The sequence below is a fragment of the Typopeltis vanoorti genome, chromosome 23, assembly GCF_054136105.1.
Source record: "Typopeltis vanoorti isolate ZY-2024b chromosome 23, IOZ_Tvanoo_1.0, whole genome shotgun sequence".
Lineage (NCBI taxonomy): Eukaryota > Metazoa > Arthropoda > Arachnida > Uropygi > Thelyphonidae > Typopeltis > Typopeltis vanoorti.
This window is the reverse complement of record NC_143571.1, coordinates 44,884,674-44,909,800: the sequence shown is the minus strand read 5'-3', so window position 1 is coordinate 44,909,800 and position 25,127 is coordinate 44,884,674. Positions and strand designations below refer to the sequence as shown.

Here is a 25,127-nt window from a genome sequence, read left to right as displayed (position 1 = left end):
GATTTTAAAAAAGTATTTGATACCATAGAACACAATGCAGTCATCAGTGCCTTACTGGAAATAAATGTGGACCCCTACTTACATCCACATGATAAAAGAAAGTAACAAAAATCAGACCACACAAATAACCCTATTTGATCAACCTATAAATATAGATATAAAGAGAGGGGTCTGCCAAGGTGATGTGTTCTCCCCAAATCTATTTACCAGCACTTGAAAATACATTCTGAAAAAAATATACCTAAATGGAGGAATAAGCATAGGTGGTGAAAAGCTACAAATACTTATGTTTGCCGATGATCTAGTACTGATATCCCACAACCCAAAAGACCTAGAAGAAATGGGTGAAAAAGTATATACAAACAGTAAGATAGGCTTAGAAATGAATCTAGAAAAAACAAAATGGATCAAAAACATCCACAAGTGACAGTCACCTATGTATTGATAACATCCCTATAGAACAAGCTGACTCATACAAGTACTTAGGACAAACAATAAAAATGAATAACGATTTATCTGAAGAACTAGCAAAAAGAAAGAAAGCTGCATGGCAATCATTCAACAGAAAGAAACACTTACTGATCCAAATCTTGACATCTCTGCGAAGGCAAAACTATTTAATAGTGATATTCTTCCATCACTCACATATGGATCAGAAACATGGAACAGGACAAGAAAAAAAGAAGAGACTCTCAGAATAACTCAACGTGCAATAGAATGTAGGATTTGTAACATCAGCAAAATGGAACATGTTAGAAACACAGAACTAAAAAAGAGATCAGGCATAAAAGATGTGGTAACTGCAGTATATGAAAGCAAGATGAAATGGGCAGGTCACATAGCCAGCCTCAATAATAACAGATGGACATATAGAATACTCAACTGGCAACCAAGAATAAAGAGAAAACCAAGAAGACCACCTACAAGATGGGAAGATCCACTAGTGAAATCTATGGGTATAACATGGAAGAGAGAGGCTCAAGATCGAGATTTAGAGGCATCTTTGTGACCTGCACTCATGAGAAATCCTGAGTGAAACACAGGTCCATCAAGGTGAAGTGAATTGTCATAATGTGAGAATATGAGAGTAGAACATCCACATATAAACACTGAACATGAAAGAAACTCACCAAAAGTGAACATGTTTTGTGTCATTTTCTGGGATGTCATACCTCGATATATTACAAATCTGGTTATTCCCTCAACTTGAAGCAACCCCACTAACTTCATTTTCATGCAACATGGGGCACAGTCTAAATTTCACTGTAATGTCCGTAATAATCTCAATGCAACTCTTACTAACTGCTGGACGAGTCGAAGTGGGGCAGATGATCTCGTACTGTGCAAATGACCACTCAGATCCCCAGATCTGAACACTTGGGATTTTTATCTTTGGAGATTTGTTTAAAAAAAAAAAAAGTTGAGCAGCTCTCAAACATGAACTATAGAGAAAAATACACAACATTATTCAAGAAAAACTGAAACAGTTTGAGAACAGGAACCACAAACCTTGGAGATTCAGTGGAAGGCTCTAAAGAAAACATTGACTGCCTGATTCAGTCAGAGAGGAATGTAATGAAGTTGTCTGCAAGGACAGAAAAATTCAGAACTCCAAGGTGAACACAGGGAGTTAAAGAGGAAGTGAAGAAAAATAAGAAAGCATATCGAAAGTTACTGGTAAATAAGCAGCTTGTGCTCTTAGAGAGTACAGAGAAAAATGAAAGAAAGTGGTGGGAAGACTTTGATAAGAACATAGAAAATAAATATCAGGAAGGTTGCAAAATATTCTGGAAGCTGTTGAAAAAGCTCAGAAATGGAGGGAAGAGCGCTGTAAAAGGAATCAGAGATGACAAAGGTGACATGAAAACTAGAGAAAAAGATATTCTTGATGAATGAAGTAATTACTTCAAAAAATTGCTAAATGAAACAAGCAGTAACAGCACAGTGGTAGAAAACACTCAATAGGCATGCAATCAGGAATATATCCATACATGAAGTAGAAAAAGTCATCAAAAACATGAAATGTGGAAAGGGAGCAGGAGTAGATGATATTCGACAAGAAATGCTCTAGTATGGAGGCATAAAAGTATTGCAGTTGCTGCACTATATAGTTCAGAGGGCCTGGACAGAGGGACGGATTCCAGATGATTCGAGTAGAGATCTCATAGTACTACCCATATATAAAAAAGGAAATAAAACTGAATGTCAGAATTACATTGGTATTTCCTTACTGAGTGTTCCTGGTAAGATTTAGGCAAGTATACCTAAGAAACACTTGAGAAGGATTGTGGAAGAGAAGAATGGTGAAGAACAAGCTGGATTCAGGCCAAATAGAGGCTGTCAGGATCAGATTTTCACTTTATGACAAGTAACTGAGAAATCATGGGAACATAACTAAGATCGGTATTTAAGTTTTGCAGACCTGCAAAAGCCATATGACAAAGTACCAAGAGAAAAGCTATTCAAAATGTTACAGTTATATGGTGTCAATTGCGCATTATATCAAGCAATACTTAATCTTTATTTGAGTTGTAAGTCAGCAGTTAGAATTGAAGTACAGGAAGATGGTTTGATGTTAAATCTCGTGTCAGACAAGGATGTACATTATCCCCTCTGTTATTCATTATCTATAAGGATCACATTATGAAGGAAAGCAGTATTAAACCTGATATCAAAATTGGAGATGTTAGTCTAAGCTCTTTACTTTATGCGGATCATGTTATACTTCTAAATAAATCCAGTACAAGTCTGCAAGATTCCCTGACTAAACTGAATAACTCTTGTAATAGATTTGGTATGAAGGTCAGCAATAACAAGACAATGACAATGAAAATAGAAGAATTAAAAATATCAACTGCATTGTGAATGGAGAACCTATAGAACAAGTAAATCATTTCAGTTACCTAGGCACGATTTTTAATGAAGATGGTAAATTAAACATGGAATAGACAACAGAATAAATTTACATGGAATAAGAAAGAAATTAGTCAAAACACTAAATTGCTGTATACAAGACATTGTTCAAACCAATTTTAACTTGTGGGAGCTGGGTTAGAAATAAAACTCTTGATGAAAGACTAGAGACCACAGACATGAGTGCTGAGAAAGATGAGTGGTGTGAAACAGATGGCATCAATGGCAATGTCATTAAAAATGAGGATATTAGGAAAGAACTTGACATTGTTAGCAGAGCTAACATGGAGGAAAGATGAGCGAAACAAGTGTTCTTTGCAGGTTGGCAAGAAACAGACCCAGAGGAAAACTAAGATATAGGTGAATTGATAACAGTAAAAAGTGCCTTAGAAGATAGAAATATAAGATCTGATAATGTTGGAGTCTCGACAGATAACAGATTGATTTGGAGGAAAATTGTTGATCGGAAGTTAATAATGATCAAATTTTTCATGTAGTACTATCATAATATCCTGTACACTCCTTGAGGGTATACATGTCAGAAATTTGATGATGATGAGATTTGTTAAAGATACTATTTACGTGCCACCACTACCCATCATATAGCAAGAACTTTGGCATCAAATTGTAGCAGCAGTGAATTCAATAACTGTTGATCAGTTACAAAGAGTCTAGCAAGAAAGGAGTATCGTTTTGATGTCATATTACAGAAGGCTGCATACATAGAGTGCCTGAATATCTGAGATTTCATTCAGGTGATGTATAACTCATGTTTATATTGCTGGAAATAAAGAATTCATATACAAGTACAATCTGCTGCTTCATTTTGAATAATCCTGTATATTAAAGTATATTAAATAGTATGCCTTATAATAGTTAAAACATCAACTATTATTAATGCAAGAGCTGACACAGCACATTACCTGTGAAATCCATTGTTACATCAGAGACAGTGTCACTGAGTATGTGTGCATGTGTACATGCTACTGAATGCAATAGTGAGTGCTAGCATGCTGATGCAAATCAGAAAATGCTGCATTGAGGAGTGTTCAAACAACAGTATCTAGTACTACAATTGGTCCTATCAAAAATCATTGAAACAACAGCAGTCCTATGGCTAGACATGGTTTGTTAATATGAAAGGAAAAGGTTACAAGAATTACACAACTGATATAGAGGCCACAATCATCAAATGGCAACATAACACTAGTGACTTTCAAGGAGCATATCAAGACATGCAATGCATTGGTCTCCCATCATGAATAGTATGTAGCAGCAGAGGACCTCGAATTAAGATACCCCTTCTTTCAGGTAAAAATAAGCTTATATTCTGCACTCAAGCGTACAGTAAATTGGCCAGTTGAGAAGAATAGGACCTGAGTATGTGACAGTTCACTAAGAACAGTAGATAGGTCTTAGTCAGTTGGCATTACAAAGCTCAGGGTCCCATAGGAGATGGGGTTGGAACTATCTGATTAGTCGGCTCAATCAAAAATTTATATATCACAGATATAAATTAGGATATATTTATTTTTTAACTTCATCACTTTTACTGATATACTAATCTAAACCTAGCTTAGAAGAGAGAGAAATCATCTGCACTACAAGCATCACATACTTATAATTTCAATATGCTTTTTACATTAGGATATCATGTGACATCTCGTTGCTACTGCACATACTATTACCAAACTTACAGAAAATTACAAATAACAGAAATGTTTAGAATGAAATATAATGATGTAAGCAAGCATTTTAATAATAAAAATAGTTGTTTAATATTTTTTTAATATTTGTTTATTACACATAGAATTTTTGGCTAAGTTTCACAGCCACTGTCAATGCAAACAAATGAAAAGAAAAAGTAGAACACTTGAAATCTAAGCATGTGAAATAATATTTTCTATTAACTGCAGGAGGATAATTCCATCTATAACTATTGGAATTCAAAGAAATTATTATTTTAAATAATAATTATTAAATAATTAGACACAAGAATTGGGAAGGTTTAAGATAGTCCTTGTTGAGGTTTGATCTATGGATATGAGATTCACAACTTTCTTTATATAAGTCTTTCAAATAAAAAACAACTCACGTGCATAAATTTAGTTTAACTCCTATATATTCTAACTGGCGGATAAGTCATGTCTGGCCAATCTAGACTCATCACTAATAAAATAGAATATAATCAGATTCATCTAGAAGAACATCAAGATTATATTCCATTTCATGAATCTGATTTTGGCCAGACATGATTAGGCATAGAATTAAGTGAAATAAAACTAAAGTTATGCACAGAAGTTATTTGTTACTTGAAAGACTATATAAAGAAAGTTGTGGAGCTCATACCCATTAGATCAAGAACAACTATTTTAAACTTTCCCAATTTTGGGAAGTCTTTTTACATAATACTCTTCATTCCTATGTCTAATGAATTAATAATTATTTAAAATTAATTTCTTTGAATTCAGATCGTTATAGAGGCGGTTATCCTCCTGCAGTTAATAGTGTTAAACTGTGAATGAAATTGTTTTGTATATTTTTGTTTGTTTTTTTTCATTCACATTTAACATAATATACCATATACCAAGCAAGACTTGTGTAAATATATTTAATGTAAACAACTTATTTTACAATTTAATATTCATATAACTACCTTAATTTTGTCTAATATTTGATTATTTAATCAAAGATATGTGTATTAATAATGAAAAGACCGTATTAAATATTATTAAGCTATTTTAATTATTATTATGTTAATATTATAAGAACTTGTATTTGATAATTTAACTGCACATTATTTGAAATGTAAATATTCTCTATTTATTTCTGTTTGTAAAGTTTTAACGTTATGTAATAGCTTAATTTTATTATATTTTGTTTTGTTGTCATGGAAACGTATGTAAGTGAGCGAGCACATTTTGGAACACCACGTGAGGTTTATTGAAAAGAGTTTTAGAAAGAAATCACGAGAAGAATTTAGGTGGGAAGAATGGATATAAAAAGCAATGAATGCTGAAATTATTAATAAGGAAACAGAGAGAGAGAGAGGATTAGCATTAGGTTGGAATCGGGGCATTCGGGAATCACAGTGCGATAATAGCGAGTCGGCAAGTCACTCAAGCAGCTAATAAAGTCTACTAATCGAGAGGCGGTTAGCTAATAAGTTGTAGAATAACAATTATAGCTACGGAAGACAGCTGAGTGACTACTAAATAGACTAGCAATACTTGAATTGAGATTTAATTTCAGGGCCGACCTTTCAAGGACATACAGAACCTTGAAGCAAAGCACGAAGTTACTAAAGAATAGTAGAGCTGTAAAGTTGAAGTATACCGATAGCTGTGTTTAGAATTGTAGTGTCTAAGAATTAATTGAATGCCGGAAGAGTGAACAACTGTGCATATAAAACCTAAAGTTAAGGAATTATTGTGTTGCCCTATTTCATGAGTGATCAGTAGTACTTTATGCAACATTTGTTTATGTGTATTGTGATCGATGATTAATTCAGTTATTGCTTAGAAGAATTATTTTAATGAGTGCCGTTTACTGTTTAAAGTGTTTACAGTTATAAAAAGTGTATATGTATAAGTAGATGAAGATAGAAGATTATCAGTAAGGTTATTCTAACCATTAATATTTCTATACAGAGAAGTGTGTGGGTTTCATCCTAGAATTTCCTTATATTAACAGTAACTATTGAGGAAGTTAGCTAAAGTGTATATTTAAAAGTGTTTGTTTGTGAAGAGATATCATTGCAATTTTTGTTGTATTTGGAACTTAAGGAACTGTGAAAAGACTGTATTATAGAGACAACAGATTTACCATTGTATGAGTTGAATGATTGAATTTACCTGAGGAGTTAAAATGTTTGTGATATCTTAATTACTGATTTAAACTTAAGTGTAAAATTTGTGATTTTAAAATTAAATGTTTGTTTTTGTTTATCTAAAGTTGTATTTTGCCTGAATCTCTTTTACTGCACCATTCATAAAATATTCGAACCAAAGCGGGTAAATTAAGTAAGTCAAATATACTCGGCCAGTATATATTTTAAGGAGAAATAGTTGAAGGTTGATTTTTCTTCAATTCTTGAACTAATTCAGATATAGAGTGGTGCAGTCTTTAAATATAAATTTTCTCTATATTTGAATTAGAAATCAACTCACAACTTATCAATTAGTTAAGAACATCGTAATCGTAATCATGTCGGATCCAAAGTATAGATCAAGAAAAAGTAGGATCCAACAATAGCCTATATTGTTATGTGCATTAGATTTCAAGTGTTGTTCTAATTTATCTCTTTTCATCTGTTTGTAATGACAATTGTTATGAAACTTAGCCAAAAATTTTGTACATAATAAACAAACGTTTTCCTTATGTAAGTGTTATTATTCTGCAACTATTTTTATCAGAAGAAATATTTTCTTTTGGTATGTTATTCTTGTACTAAGGTCAACAGTAGCAAATGAGAGGTGTATCCCAACTTAGATATTATGCACCAAGGACCATGACAGTAATCATTATGCCAAATACCAAAACCACAGGTTGGTGGTGATGTGGAAAGAGCTTTCTTAGAAATGTTAGGTACCCAGAGAGCAGTGGAGTGATATCTGGTGCAGTCTACGAACACTGTGAAGATCAAGCACATCCTTTCATGCTCATGGTTTATCTACATTGCTTGACGAAATTAACAAAATAGTATAACCAATGCAGTTTGCAATGAAGCAGGGCAAGATCTGGTAGTATGGTGGTATATAATTCAATAACAATGAAATAAGGAGACAGTGAAAAACACCAGACAAGTAAATGGGACATTATATAGGGGTGTATAAAAATTACCAAAAATATCGCATTACAGAAGTCAACACAATATGCTCAAAAATACAGTCACACAACATGAGTATAGTGTTATAATCCCTTCTAATGGCTAAACAGGTCTGACAGTAGTGAACCATACATGATATAAGGAAGTGTATAAGATTCAATGGCAAAAAATCCCATTCTACCACCAGAGCAGACTTGAAAGAAAGATGTTGCAAGTTTTTTTTTACTTGGTTAGACTATAAATTATATATTTAGTTTAATCCTTTATCCAAGTGTAAGCAACATCTTTCTCTAATCCAGAGTAATTTAATAATAAGATATGACACCTTTTGGCAACTGGTATACGGAAATATGACTCCTGCATTGCTTCAACCTTGGTATCACCTGTGGGTGTGTGGCTCCCACTGAAGAGACCTCAATAAAGGTCGAAACGGTCTGGGTAGTGACATTTCCCATAATGCATAGCAATTATAGCCTGGTTTATTGCATTATAGCATCATGCCAGCCTGGCTGGCCAAGTGGTTAGCGTATCCGCTCTCCAGTCAAAAGGCTGTGGGTTCGAATCCAAGCGAGGGAATGGATGTTTGTGTTGTCTGTGGAAATACTAGTGGTGGTGGTAGATGGTGTTGGTGTAGTTGCAGTCAGTTGGTGGATTGAGTGGTTGAGACAGAGTTGTAGAGCAGGTACCCTCCCTCGATGAGTCTTTGGACTCCCTGGAGGTGTCAGATAATAATTATACATGTCTGCAAGGAGATGTGCTTTACATTATGAGATACTAAGGCAAGTGATGAGAAGTCATTCCACTTTTGCCACGAGTTGCCCCAGTCCTGAAGATACTTCAGGCACAAACTTTGTTTGCTTACACTTGGATAAAGGATTAAACTAAATATATAATTTAGCAGACTTTCAGTTCACTCACTTGGTGAACTAAAGGCTGCATTGCATTGCACACTGAGGTAGTGGCTGTTGGTGTGTAATACAATGTCCAAAAGCACTTCACTTGTTTGACTGGATTTAAGTCCAGTGATCATAAAGGTCATGGCAGTTGCTGGATATATTCGGTTTCAAGATACTCTTCCATCACTTGAGCTCTGTCAAGTATGAAAAGAAAATCTGTACCAACTGCAACCCTACAAAGTTGTGCAGTGAAGACAGGGCGTAGCAACTGTTCATTATTCTGTCCCCAGAGAATAAAACTGTACCCCATTTGCCATAACTCCAGTTGTTCACAGCACCAACGTCAATGTCAGTGAGCTCTGCAGTGGTTTGTGGTTAATTGGATTCAAACAACTGGCTTCCTTGTGTTGTGCACCCGAATTGGTCTTTCTTAAAGTAGTCCAGTTGGAAGTATTTTCACCATGTCCACAGCAACTTGAAGAGACAGAGAATAGTATGTTCTGGTTTGGCATAGTCCTCGGATGACTATTTTTGTGACACATTAACTGAAACATGCCACATTCGCCTGTGACTACCTGGCTTCAAGCTATCCAAAAGCCCATCTAAACAATGATGACTTGACATCCTGAAAGTACTGAAGATGTGACTAACCCACGAGAAAGCCAAAACATGGGAATGAAGCAATGTGGTCACAACCCATGTTGAGTGGTAGATCAATTTCTATTGGATACTTGGAATTTTTATGGCAGAATGCCTATTAAATCAAATAATTGCCTTTACAGGCACTGTTAAAAATTAAAACACTCACAAAAAACATTTTCTTCTGTTAATTTTGTCAAGCAGTGTATTGTATAACTGTTATTTCCCTGAAAGGATATCACACACATTTTGTACAGTTCCAGAAGAAAAGACAATGATTTTGCCATACTTAGTAGCCTACTCTCAGCAAATTCCAATCCTATTTACTGTACAATTCCAATCTAATGTGGATAAGAGCGGAATAACCATTTGCCACAGTCCAATCTGAGATAACTGCAAATACAATTGGTTCTGTGTGTGTATGTACATCCTTGTGGATGCAACTGTAGAGTTCATGTCCTAATGAGCTGAGAATGTTCTGAAGGCTAAAGGACTATTCAATATTATGTGTACCTAACCAACTGGCCATCTGCGCAGTTAGCCGAGTGGTTATGTGCTCTGCAACCATATGCCTGGGAAAGGAGTGTCCTGCATTCGATTCTCGTCACTGACGTGAGGAGCTAAGGATCTTTCTCAGACATGTCAAGTTAGCTCGTCTTGGGCATGGACTGCAGGGTTTTTCTCTGCAGTTTATCTGGGGGTTTTCCTCCTGCAAAGCAGGCAAATCAGTGTTTTAAAAATACAACGCTTCACAGACAATTACATGGTTGAGAGTGGGGGGTGACGACCTCACCTCGTAATGAGTTATGAAACCCAAAATTGGGAGGCCAAGGCCCTACATGGGGCTGTAGTGCCAAAGAAGAAGAGAAGAAGAACCAACTAGCCAGTATATGTGTCTACACAAACATTACACATCTCATCTTCCCTTGCATATTAGGCTCAAAGGCCAGTCACAGAGAAGCAACTCAGCTGCTTTGTATAACCTTAGTAATGACTTGATAGGATGGTTAATCCTATCTATCTAGTGCATCTACATGTGTTCTTCTGGCCAATGTTTGTATAACCATTTGTTTGTTTTAAAAATAGGATGAAAAACTCTAGTTTCTGGGAAGGAGAAGACCCTGCTATCTTCATATGAGACTGGATAACTAACCTTAACTGAAAAACACCGATAAAGATTCTTCATGTCCCTACTACACAGGATTCAAAATCATGCTTTTCCAACCAGAGAACATAATCAAAATTGACTGACATATGGAAACTCTAAACCTATATATATATATATATATATATATATATATATATAGAAATAACTATATATATATCTCAAGAATTTAAGAGTAATTTCAATAATGTTACCAGTTTCAAAATTTTGGTAATAGGATCTGATACTAAATCCGAAAAACTAGTCCCAAAGAGTTCTAACTCTGTAAAACTATTTAATTATTTTTTAAACGATGATGGTATTTCAAATATCAATACTTGGCTGTTTATTCACGAGACAGACATTGTTAGCAATGTGAAACATAACCACAAAATAACCAGGAATTTATAGTAAAATACTAGTTAGTTCCTGAAAGACATTCCAATTCAACTGACTACAAAAAATGCTATTATTGAAGAGATTATGAGGTAATCAATGTACTTCTGGGGGAAAAAAAAAAGTTACCTTGTATTTTTGCCTCAGCTCTACTGTATCTGCCTTTTCAATTTCTAAGACACGTCTCTTTTCAGTTGTTTCATCAGCATAGTCCATCTGTCATATAAGTTTTTAAAAACTATTATTATAGCTTGCTTATTAAGCACACAGTTTGCTTATTTCCTACAGAAAACTGAATTTATTTCATCATTTATAGCGATGACTTAATGGAATTAAAAACAAACATTCTATTAATGCAAACTGAGCAGAATATAAATGTAACTGAGTGTACTTCTTTTACTATTTATAAACACCTTCCCAATATATTTTTCTGAGGTAATTTGAGATTTTATCATAAAAGGCATAACACTAGAATTTAGCAATATGCATTGTTACTTTCTAAAGCAAAATTAATTTTTCAAAGATGGACTTGGAATAGAAGTTGCTGTCTTGCTATATCCAACTTTTATATACAGAAAGAATGTATCGGATCAAATTAGAGGACCAAAATATGACATTATAATTAATTCATTAACAATAAAAGATGTATTCATGTTATTTATTTCAGTCTTAATATTTCTTTATATTCATTTTTGTGATGAATGTGATTTTTGTTTCTGTTGTAGTTCTTTATTACTAACTTCTATCTTTCTTTTACTACAAATTATGCTTTTCCCTACTCTACCATGCAAAAAAATTACTTACCTGTCCCCCCTCTCCCTTTAAATTACATGCCCCAATAAGTCAATAGGAGTTCCATAAATTAAAGATGCCAAGAAATTATACTCTTGGTTTAATCCTTTATCTAAGTGTAACCAGTTAAGCAAACAGTAAGCAAACAAAGTTTGCCCGTGAAGTAACTTCATGACTGGTCATTAGCCTCTATATACAAGGTTGCCCAGTCATGATGTTACATCACGTGCAAACTTTGTTTGCTTACACTTGGATAAAGGATTAAACCAAGAATATAATTTCTTTGCATCTTTAAGTTATAGTATAATCAAGTGGAAAAACTTTCAACAGGAGTTCCATAAAGTGATTAGTAAGTGCTGTGTCAGTGCTTTCTTAAAATTTAAAACTGTTTTGAAAGGGTTTTTTTTTATAAAAAAAATATTCTAATTTGTCCGTTTTGCAGTTACTTTCCTGGGGAAGCATATTTGTTGAGCCCTGCTAAAGAAATTTATGTATAACCTCTAATAAGAAAATCATATTATTAGAAGAATCTAGGTGAGCAGGACAAAGGAAATCCCAAACATACTGGAAGAAAATTGAATGATTTTCTTCCAGATTGTCACCTAAAAGTAAGTTTTTATTTTTTTTGGAAGGTTTTAACAACAATATGGACCTATTGTGTGAGTTTAATGGAAAGAAGGAATTGTATAATGCTGACGGGCTGCACCTAAATGGTTTTAGTGTTAGATGTTGAGAGAGAGAGAGAGCTGTATTCACTGAGCATGCTGAAGCAAAAATCAGGAAATCTTAAGCAATTCAAGTGGATGCAGGCAAGTATATATCAAGGCACCCATGAAGTGAGTGAGAATGACCAATAAGTGTGGAATGTAGTCTCTCAAGCAAAATTATTGAATAACGTAGGCAATTCAGGAAGTCAAGGTGTTGGGGGATCTAAAGAGACACTGCAGTTTTTATATATGAATGTCAGAAATATCAGGAAAAAGAGAGAAGAGTTGGAAGCTTTTTTTATTTGTTCCCCCCCCCCCTTGGTTAGGCTATAAATTATATATTTAGTTTAATCCTTTATCCAACTGTAAGCAAACAAAGTTTGCACCTGAAGTATCTTCAGGACTGAGGCAATTTGTGGCAAAGGTGGACTGAGTTCTGATCACTTTCCTTAGTATCCCATAATGCAAAGCACATCTCCTTGCGGACATGTATAATGCTATGCATTACGGGAATTATGCATAATGCATAGCATTATACATGTCTACAAGGAGATGTGCTTTGCATTATGGGATACTAAGGAAAGGGATCAGAACTCAGTCCACCTTTGCCACGAGTTGCCCCATTCCTGAAGATACTTCAGGTGCAAATTTTGTTTGCTTACACTTGGATAAATTATTAAACTTAATATATATAATCTAAGAGAGAGAAGAGTTTTTGGCAATGATTAGTGCAACCTCACTAAGAGTTATGGTATTAGTGAGACTTGGCTAACAACAGATGATGTAGTTGCAGGGACAGATTTTGAAGGCTTTAGTATTTTCAGAGAGGAAAATGAAGATAGGATGGGAAAGGGGAAATTGCTAATGATAACAGATGAATTGCAGCCAAAAAGAATAGGAAATAGGTGGAAGGGAGGCTGTTCATTCGAGGTGGTCTGGTGTGAGATCAAGGCCAGTAAGACAAAATATACAGTTGGTTGCTGTTATAAGCCAGGCAGTTGTAGGGATGATCTAGAAGATATGCATTGGAAAATTAGAACAATGAGTGCAGGTATATATGTGGAACTGCAAGGTGATTATGATAAGCTTAGGATAAAGCTTAATTTTGTACCATGACATAAAACACTGCAATGCAAGGGAAGAATGTTAGTGGTGCATGTGAGATAGTTAAGGGTCATCTAGAGGAAGCAATATTAACTTGTATACCTAATCCATATTCATACATCTAACTCCTACCTAATCAGGTAGGGGTTAGATGAATGAGCAATATCAATTAAGCATGAGCTCAGAAAAAGAAAATGCTGTGAAGGGGATATAAGGAGAAAGGTGACCAACATAGTAAGGAAGGAAAAAATCATATTATTAGAAGAATCTAGGTGAGCAGGACAAAGGAAATCCCAGAGAGTTCTTTCGTTACATGGCAAGTAAGAGGAAGAATAACTATGGAAGATTAACCTAACCTTAATGAGTGCTTATGGTGCACAAGGTGACAAGCAGATAAAATAGTTGAGTTACTGACTGACCACTTTGCAAGAGTATATCATTCAAGTGAGGTTACTGCTCTAACATATGTGACAGATACTGATATGGGAACAGAGGTGGATGAATTGGAGGTTCTTAGGTCGTTGCAGAAACTCAATGTAAATAAAGCTGTGAGATTAGATTGCATATCAGTTCAGGGTTTGCAATAATGTGCAAGGGAACTGGCAATGCCTCTGACTAGGAACATTCATTTAAGTCTCAGATCTGGCAGAGTTCTAATTCTACCAGATCTGGTAGAATTGTAGTAGAATCTGGTACAGTAGTAAATTATACACTAATTGGTCAAAAAAAAAAAATTCAAGAATGGATGGATAAGAATATGATACTGTATGAGGGGCAACATGGTTTTGTGAAGGTTATGTCTTAGTAATTTACCAACTTCTTATAATAGAGTAACAGATGAGTTGGATAAAGGAAATCACTACACAATGATTCTACTGGTTTTGCAAAGGCATTTGACAGAATACCACATGGAACTGTTATGCAAATAAGAACAAATGGGGATGGATATGACAATGGTTAAGTGGATAAGAGGGTGTCTGCTGGACAGATATCAAAAAAGTGGTTATATCGATGGGCAGAATCAAGGCAAAAACAGGTGACTATTGATGTGCTGGACCACTACTGTTTAATTTGTATATAAGTGATATAGGAAATAACCTGAAAGGAAATATTCTGTTTCCTTTCAGGTTATTTCCAAGAAGAGATAAGGAAGTTTTTATTCCACTTCATAAGGCCTTGACAAGTCTACATCTGGATTACTGTTCTCAGGTGTAGTCCCCCGAGTTTCTTGGATGAGGAAGCAGTGGAGAAGATTCAGAGGAAAGCAACCAAGATTGTGAGTGGTGTGTGGCATGTTTCCTATGAGGACAGATTGAGGGTGTGTGGATAGCAGAAGTTGATTGATAGGAGAAAAAGAGGGGCAATCCTATAAAAACTCCCTTAAGTTACTTAAGGGAGTTTTTATAGGATTGATGCAGGGGAAATATTTTAGCACTTGGCTAGAGGGATCAGAAGAAGAGATCATCCCTGGAAGTTGAATAAAGGTATGGTTAACAAGGGTGTGTGGACTAGATTTTTTGCTTGGAGAGTCGTGTATGAGTGTGATGGATTGCCAGAGTTGTTGTGAGTGTTTTGTCTATTAATCAGCTCAAGGATAGTTTGGGTCTCCCACCATGGAGGTGCCCGTACAACAATAATTATGGATGGAAAAATCTGAATATAAATTTTATGAAGAATGTAAGACAGCTAAGCTATATGTGAAAGTAGCTAAACAAAAATCTTGAGAAAACTTCAGTAAATTCAGAAAATAAGGAAGTGGCAAAATGTTCTGGAGGCTAGTGAAAAATGGAGGAAAGAGTACCATAAAAAGTATCAAAGATGAAAAAGGTAACAAGAAAACTGAAGATTAGGATATCCTAGGTGTCTGGAGTAATTACTTTGAAAGACTGTTAAATGAAACAAGCACTGAGAAAATTGTAGTAGAAGTTTTCAAGAAAAATACAAACAGGAGTAAATATCAATATTGGGTAGAAAAGGTTGTCAAAATCTTAAAATGTGGAAACACAGCTGGAACAGATGATATTCGACCAGAAATACTTAAATATAGAAGTACAAAACTCAGCTCCCCCTGGCGCCGTAGGCATCATGGGAGCGGAGCCCCCCTAGTATAATATAATATCCTCTCGTTATGCTGCACCTTACTTCCTTTTCCTCAGCCATACTTTCTTTAACTCCATTATCACTAACTTTTGCTTCTACATCCTTGCATTCTTTCACTAACTCAGTTTCTCTAACTTTCGCTTCATAATTAGAAATGAACTTAGAAAGATAATAAGATAATTAGAAATGAACTTGACATTCTTATCATTTAAGAATGTCTGAGCAGAGCTAATTTAAGGTTATGGCCACTTAAATAGAATGGGAGTGGAAAGTTTCGTAAAACAGATGTTTGATGCGAAGATGGTAGGAAAAAGATCCAGTGGACTCAACCCACCAAGGTCTAGATGGATTGATTTAGTCAGAAGTGCCTTAGAAGAACAAACTGTTAGATAAGACAATATTGGAGTCATCATCAAATTCCTGCCATGTACCCTCAAGGGGTGTACAGGATATGAGAGTACGACATGAAAAATTTACATCATTCCTAACTTCCTATCTACAATTTTTCTCTAAATCAATCTGTTACCTGTCAAGACTCCAACATTATCAGATCTTATATTTCTGTCTTCTAAGGCACTTTTTACCCTATCAATCCACCTATATCTTGGTCTTCCTCTTGAGTCTTTTTCCTGCCAACCTGGAAGAGATCACTTGTTTTGCTAATCTTTCCTCTCCCATTCTGTTTAAGTGACCATATTATCTGATATTAGCTCTGCTAACACATTCCTGGATGCTAACAATGTCAAGTTCTTTCCTAATATCTTAATATGATATTGCTATTGATACCATCTGTTCATGCCACTAATTTTTCTCAGGACTCATATCTATGGTCTCTAGTCTTTGGTCAAGTGTTTTACTTCTGACTCAGAGTCAAAAGATAAAATTGGTTTGAACACTGTCTTGTATACAGCTAACTGAGTGTTTTTTACTAATTTCTCCCTTATTCCATATAAATTTATTCATCTGACTTCCTACCATACCAGCTTTGTTGATTCTGTTGTCTATTTACATATTTAATTTACCATCTTCACTAAAAATCGTGTCTAGGAAGCTGAAATGTTTTACTACTTCTACAAGTTCTCCATTCATAATGCAGTTGATATTTTCAATGCTTCTGCCTATTTTCACTGTCTTGTTATTGCTGACCTTCATACCATATCTATTACAACAGTTATTCAATTTAGTCAGAGAATCTTGCAAACTTCTAGGGGATTTATTTAGAAGTATAGCATTGTCCACATAAAGCAAAAATGCTGAGATTAACATCTCCAATTTTGATATCAGGTTTAATACCACTTTCCTTCATAATGAGATCCATATAGATAATGAATAACAGAGGGGATAATGTACATCCCTTGTCTGACACCAGATTTAACATTAAACCATCTTCTTGTACTTCCATCAGTTCTAACTGCTGACTTACAACTCAAATAAAGACTAAGTATTGATTGATATAATGCCCCATTGACACCACATAACTGTAGCGTTTTGAATAGCATCTCTCTTGGCACCTTGTCATATGCTTTTTCCAGATCTACAAAACTGAAATATAGATCTTTGTCATATTCTCATGATTTCTCAACTATTTGTCGTAAAGTGAAAATCTGAAAATACCTTTTTAATTCTCTTTTTATATATGGGTACTATGAGAGCTCTACTCCAATCATCTGGAATTTGTCCCTCTGTTCAGGCCTCCTGAATTATGCAGTGCAGCCACTGTAAGACTTTTATACCTCCATACTTGAGCATTTCTAGTTGAATATCATGGGGGGGGGGAATTTATGCAGCTAATGAGAGAAAATCAAAAACAATTCGTGATGGAAGGTATCCTAGGTTTGAGAGCATTGGATCTGGCAGGAGCAATCGCTTTACTTCTGATCTGTTGAAGTTAATCATTTTACCACTATTTCCAAAAAAGTGACCATGCAGTACTGAACTGGCATGTGGAATTGATAACAGTGATCAGCATGGTGAAGAAAGAAAAAATCATACTATAAGAAGAAATGCTTTCCCAACTGGCAGACTCTTTAGGATGCCCACTTTCCCATCAATGAGCTGCAGATTTTAAAATCCCAATAGATTATGTAAAATATAGAGAATTAACAAAAATATAAAAAGCCAAGCAGACTGAAGGTACTAATTATGGAAGCATAATTTTAATGAATGCTGATAACAGGGAGGTGACAGAAACAGATAATGCAGCTGAAATGCATTCACCATGACACTCCTAGACTTTGCAAAGACATTTCACAAGATACACGGAACCCCTGTAGGTAAGTTGGAACAAATGGGGAGAGACATAAATCTAATTACATGGATAAGAGGTTGGCTGATGGACAGACACCAATGGTAGTCTGTGGTGAAGATAAACTTGAAAATAAGGCAAGCTGCTAGCAGTGTGCCATTCTTGTTGTTGATAGTGATATCTTCATGGTCATTCAGGATACAAGAGTGTACAGAGGATTTGAAATTGGAAGCGACTATTACTTAGTTCTAAGCAGGATAAAAATGGATATCACATGGAAGAGAACAGTATGTTACACATTTTTTATAATGTTAGTCAAGTTGCTTTTTATTTTATCGTCCTACATGTTCCGCCAATTTTTTTCTATCGGCATCTTCAGGGAATACAAATTAGTAAGCTATATGAAGGTAATAGACTAGGTTATAACTGATGGTTCTAATTCTGATTTATCAGTTATAACCTAGTCTGTTACCTTCATATAGCTTACTAATTTGTATTCCCTGAAGATGCCGATAAAAAAAAATGGCAAAACATGTAGGACGATAAAATAAAAAGCAACTTGACTAACATTATAAAAAAAAAAAGTGTAATAGTTTTTTATACATAATAGTCGAGAAAAAATTAAACAAACTGAAAACAAAATCCGAACTTTGGAGTCTCAGTGGCAAACTCTGAAGAAGACATTGAATGACTCAGCTAGAGAGGTAGGTGGTGAAGTTGTCTGCAAGGATAGAAAAATAAGAACACCATGATTAACACAAGTTAAAGAAGCAGTCCTGGAAAAGAAGCATACCAAAAGTTCTTAGAAAATAAGTTGGCAAATGCCCCAAAAGAATACAGAGAAAAATAGAAGAGAGCTAAGATGTGTGTAAAAGTAGCTAAAGTCATGGGAAGACTTCCTCACTCCCTCCTTATAGAGTTTCCAGCGATAACCTCTTGTCTACCTCCCCCCCCCCAAACACACCACCACTCCCATTCTATGAAAAATCTGTTCTTGTCAACCTGACTAGCTTAAATATATCAATCATATCCAACCTCTTCCCCCTATTTGCAAGGCTCTGCAACTAACAATCTCTCAATCTGTCCTCATACTCCACATTCCAAAATCTTCTCTGGACCCTTTCCAACATATCCTCATCACCATAAAAACCTGGCAACCAAATCTGTGCATAATAATTAATATGAGGCCTGACGAAGGTCTTATACAATAGCATCAGAACCTCTCTATTTCTGCATGCCAGTGTCTTCCACATCATTGCCATTAACTGATGTGATGGCTTCACAACTTGTGGAATATGATTCCTGAATTTCATGTCCTTGTCCACCATCACTCCTAGATCACTCAGCTCCTCCACTTCATTTAAAGTTTCCCCACCAAGTGTATACTTTGCATCCCATCATTGCTTACCAAATCTCAAAACCTTACACTCTGCAACATTGAACTGACAGTTCCACTTACCTTCCCATTCATTAAATCTATTCAAGTCCTGTTGTAAGGCCATAACATCTGCTTGACTCTGCATTGCTCTCCCCAGTTTTGCATCATCTGCATATCACTAGTTAAATCCATCCCAATATCATTAACATACAAATTGAACAACAATGGTCCAAAAACTGACCCCTGCAGTACACCACTAGTGATCTTCCTCTTTTGCGATATGGCACCCCTATATACAACTTTCTGATAGCTATCTGACAGCAAGTCACTGATTCAACTCAGAAGTCTGTTATCCAATTCCATCTGTTTCAATTTATTTACCAGCTTGTCATGTCCTTTCCTCACAAAAGTCTGCATATGACTAGCACTTCATGATCACTTTCATCAACTGGAGGAAAGTGCGAAACCCCTCTCACAAGTACATTCCTCTGATGAAATGATCAAATCTAGAACTCTCGATCCTCGTATGCTCTCCATTACGTGCAGCCTGGCAATCATTTCTCAAGAACTTGAGAAATTCATTTTCCTTATTCCAATGCTATCTCTTCATTCCATCCTGCAATAACTGAAATCACCCATAATAATTACCTTGCCTTTGTTCACTAATCCAAGTTTTTTATACATTCTTCATCACCACCCTCTACATTCCCAGGCCTATAGCAACATCCAACTAAATATTTCTTCCTCTCAACCTCCATGTTACACACCAGACTGCCTCATAACCATTGTCACTATTTCCCTCTTTCATGTCCACCTTATGTGGGCTAATTCCCCTGTTATCATCAGCATCACTACCCCACTTGCCCTTTCAAACCTTGTGAAAAATACTGTATCCATACATTTCTATCCCCATTACAATATCATCTTCATTCAACTATGTTTCACTTATTCCAATGATTTTATGGCGAATAAACTCAATCACTAAAACCATTTCATCCCCCGTATTTCTGATACCTCTGGCATTTGTAAACAAATAGCAGTTCATTTTAGGTCTATAACCAAGTCCTATCCAAGCCACTTGTTGGTTGTCATTTCTCCACATCTGCCCAATCACCTTTATCACCATTTACCAGATGTCTGCTCAGTCTCAACTTCCCCATCCAAATTACAATATATTCCATCTTCATACATACACACATTCACTGCCACTTTTAGCAATCACTCTCCATATGCCGTGCCTCCCTGTCCACCTAGGCTCCTCCCCCCCCGTTTCCTTGTTAATCTTGCATTCTCATTCTCTCTTCATCTCTCACACTACTACTGTTTTCACTGCCAAGCACTTCTGTCTCTTCAATACCACTCTCCTGATTTATTCCTTCATCTCTTTCTTCTGATCACTTGCACACATCACACACACTGCACTTGCATCCAGCAACACTTTCTCCAGTACACTCACTCCAAAGTCATTCAAATGCAACTCATCATGCTGTATAATTCATTCTTCCCTCCAACACATGCCACACATCCACAAACTGCACTCTCTTCTCCTCACACAGCTCTGCTAGCATACCATTCACGATTTGACTCTCCATCGCAACTCATCATCATCATACCTCGGCAACACACTGACAACCTTTCCTACGCCACAGTTATCTTTCACTCTTCTCAATAGCCTCCTGATATTCATCCTCACATCCTCATGTCCCCTTAGATCATTTGTCCCCACAATCACAACTAACTCTCTTGTTGTTTTCTTCCTCATGCCCAACACCTTAATTATCCTACTCATTCTCCCACCTGGATAGCATACCTTATGGACTCTCGCAGTAACTAGTCCTATAATTATGGAGTCGCCATATACTGCTATCTTGGAATTACTCGTCACCTCTTTTACCCTTTTTTCTTTCATTCTGTTCTCTTGCATACTTTCATTAGATTCCACTAGATGTCTAACATCATTCTGCACATTCCTCATTTCATTTTTTGTTTTCAATAACTGTTTCAGTAAATCTTGCATTCCGACAATTTCACAATCTATCACTCCCTCAGTCTATCCTCTCGTTCTGCTGCACCTTACTTCCTTTTCCTCAGTCATACTTTCTTTAGCTCCCTTATCACTAACTTTTGCTTCTACATCCTTGCATTCTTTCATTACCTCAGTTTCTCTAACTTTCGTTTCATTTCCATTTCTTTCATGTACACCATCTTCTATCCTTTCAGTCAGTTTCGCATTCTTTGCCTCATGATCTAATAATATATTGCACTTCCAACAAATCCATACTTTCTCTCATCTCTTGTTCATTTTCTTTCTCTCTCTCTTGCCCCACAAACACATTTCTCACACTCTGCCAAGCATAGATGTTGAACTCGCGACATTGATTAAATTTCAAAAAATCTAAGTCGTTAATGCTACTTGATTTTCGTGGCACACACGCAGTCGCACCAGTTGACGCCTGAGTGGTAGACTGGGTGATATGACAATTATCTTTCCAGAGCACTTTCTAACACACGATATTCAGCCAGAAATGCTTAAGCATGAAGGTATAAAAGTTCTGCAGTGGTTACACCACATAATTCAGAGGGCCTGGTGAGAAGGTCGAATTCCCAATGATGAGGAAGAGAAACGTGGAGAAGAACAAGCTGGGTTTGGGCCAAATAGAGGTTGTCAAGATCATATTTTCACTTTGAGAGAAATAGTTGAGAAATCGTGGGAATATGACAAGGATCTGTAGTTAAGTTTTATAGATCTGGAAAAGGCATGTGACAAAGTGCAGAGAGAAATGCTGTTCAAAACACTGCAGTTATATGGAGTGAATGGAACATTATACAAAGCAATACATAGTTTTATTCCATATGTTTCTTTTACACAATCTTTCCCAACCTCTTTTCAAATATCTTACTTGGAACACTTAGTTCCAACTGTTAGTCAGCAGTAAGAATTGAAGGAAATACAGGAAGATGGTCTGATGTAAAATCAGGGGGTAAGAAAAGGATGCACATTATCTCCACTCTTACTCATTATCTATATGGATCACATTACGAGAGAAAGTTGCATCAAGCCTTTAGAATTGGAGATGTCAAACTTAGCTATTTGATTTATGCAGATGATGTACTCCTAAACACATCCAGTGCAAGTCTCCAGGATTCACTAACTAAACTGAATAACAGCTATAACAAATTTGGCATGAAAATCGACAAGAAAAAGACCAAAACTATGAAAATAGGCAAGAACATGGAAAATTTTAGTTGCCTTCTGAATGGTGAGCCTATAGAACAAGTAAACTATTTCAGCTATTTAGGCACACTTTTTTTGCAAAGATGAGAAGTTAATACCGGAAACAGACAACGAATAAGCAAAGCTGGTATGTTGGGGAGCCCGAATAATTTATAAATATAATAAGAGAAAAATTAGCCAAAACACCAAATCAGTAGTACACAAAACTGTGCTTAAACCAGTTTTAAACTATGGATCTGAGTTGGGTGTTAATAATGCATTGATCAAAGACTAGAATCTACAGATATGAGAGGGTGAGAAAAATTAGGAGAGTGAACCAATGGCATCAATGACAGAATCATATTAAAAATGAAGATATTAGAAAGGAACTTGACATTATTAGCATTCAAAAATGTATCAGCAGAACTAATCTAACGTGGTATAGCCACTTAAATATAATTGGTGAAGAAAGGTTAGCAAAGCAAGTGTTTGATGCCAAGATGGCAGGAAAGAGGCCGAGAGGAAGACCAAGGTCTAGGTGGATTGATTCGGTCAGAAGTGCCTTAGAAGCATGAAATGTTAGATATGACAATATTGGAGTGCTCACAAGTAATAGATTGATTTGGAGGAAAATTATTGATAGGAAATTATTAATAATGTAAACTTAATCATGTAGTGCTGTCATAGTAACCTGAACACTTCTTGGTTGTACACATCGGGAAATTGATGATGATGATGATGCAAAATTAGCCCAATAGCATGATTCCCTCTGATAATTAGTAACACACCAACAAGCAGTGATAAGGAAGTTATTATCTCTCTCTTTCTAAGGCTGTGATACAACTACATTCTGGATTGTCATGCACACATGTTGGTTGCCTGAGTTTCTTTAAGATGTGTAAGTGGTGGAAAGGATTTCGAGTGACCAAAGTGATGACTGTTTTGTGGATTCGGAGTCTTCCCCATGAGGACATGCTGAGGGTTCGTAGTTATTGGACAGGCAGAAAAGAGAGGATATGATAGTAACATAAGTTATTAAAGAGATTTTATACAGCAAATGTGAAAAAATCTTTCAAGACATCATTCGATAAGAGTGAGAATAAGGGGTCACCACTGGAGGTAATAGTATGATTAGGAAAGATTACCTCCAGTGGTGACCCTGAATTTTTGCTTGGAGAGTGACAAACATGTGGATAGGTTGTCAGAGGTGGTCATGACTGCTAAGTCACTGAATGAATTTAAGGAGAGGTATAATAGGTGCTAGATGAATAACAGTTAGATAAATTTTCAAACTCTGCAGAGATGCCTTCATAACAAATAATAATAGTAATAATAATAATAATAATAGCACATAAAGGAGGAGATGGAATGGGATAATCGAGAATGGTAAACTTTATTCTATTGATGTGCTCGCAAAAAATTTATTCACAGATTATTGCTAAAGTAAATTTTTGTGTTATTGTTCAAAATTTACTCTGCATTTATTATTACTACTTACTCCTTGTCTAAACCTTGTTCTAATATAGCCCATGCCTTAAACTTCATCAATAGGTTTTACAGTTAGCTTTTTTCTAAATCTACAACTTGACTTAACCAGAAACTGTTTTGTGTTGAATTATAATATTTAAAAATTTGCTTTATCTATCTTTCTTTCTCTTAATATGACTTTTCAGTACAGTAGCATAACTAGGTTACTGATGCTCTTGGAAAATTCAAATAGCTATATGCCCTTTTTTTTTTTCAGTGTGACAATTTCAATAACTGCTAAAATATCACATCAGTGTCACTCTTCTGGCATAAGTGCCTTGACAACTGCCCCAATGCCGCAGCATTTCTATGCCTCTGTTTCAGTAATCGATTTTCACAGCTCATTTAATGTACTCTAATTTCAGTTTCAACATCATGAAGAATTATAAGTGAAACTCATATCAAGTCGCCAACTGACAGAATCTCGAGAGTTTTAATAAAGTACATTTTGATTTTACAGAACTCATGCTGTCATCAAGCAGCAAACAAGCAAAATTCGTAACTACAACTTTTTAGACTTCGGTTAGTGGAATCTCTAGAGAATATAGAAATAAAGAGCTACGGAAATTATTGTAGAAAATCATAAAAAAAAGGTGCTTTTAATAACATTCTTATTCAGTGACTAAAAATTAGTCACTTGCATAACTGACCCTTTTCTGAAAAATATATATGCAGTAGCCATAATTCTATTTTGCTAAATTTTGTCATTAAAAGGGTAAGAATGAAATAACTGAAATGCCTTCAAAATTTTAAGAGAATACGAATACAAAATTTCTTAACATCAATCAAAAATTCTCATTATCACTTTGAATCATTCTGATAAATTAAAAAAAAAAAAAAAGTGCAATTATAAAAGAAAAATCGTTCCCCAATAAGTCCGAAACCAAGAATTCAAAAATTACTGTATTTATCTGCAAGGGTGTACACCACATCATCATATATGCATATGACAATTTGCACTGCCAGCCTATAATAATTACTTTTATATATATCATATAGTTACATATTGGACATGGTTGGCAACCCTGCTTTTCCAAACGCTAGAATGTAGGTTCAAATCCAACAATGTTTCTGAATATAATAAATTTAGTTTAATCCTTTATCCAAGTGTGTGCATACAAAGTTTGCACCTGAAAGTATCTTCAGGACTGGGGTAAAGTGGTACAACACCGGGCAACTCCTTGCAAAGGTGGATCAAGCTACCAACACTCCTATCTATTATATTACACACTTGGATAAAGGAT

At 35.5% G+C, this 25,127-nt stretch overlaps 1 protein-coding gene across 5 annotated transcripts in view; it reads right to left on the bottom strand.

Moving 5' to 3' along the window:
* The window catches only part of LOC150093810 (uncharacterized), a 364,154-nt gene that overhangs the window by 62,922 nt on the left and 276,105 nt on the right, over positions 1-25,127 (bottom strand). For all 5 annotated transcript variants that reach the window (XM_090413165.1, XM_090413166.1, XM_090413168.1 and 2 more), the window contains one exon: positions 10,946-11,032. In XM_090413165.1, the coding sequence (XP_090269291.1) occupies positions 10,946-11,032 (87 nt within the window). The remainder of the gene's footprint in view (positions 1-10,945; positions 11,033-25,127) is intronic.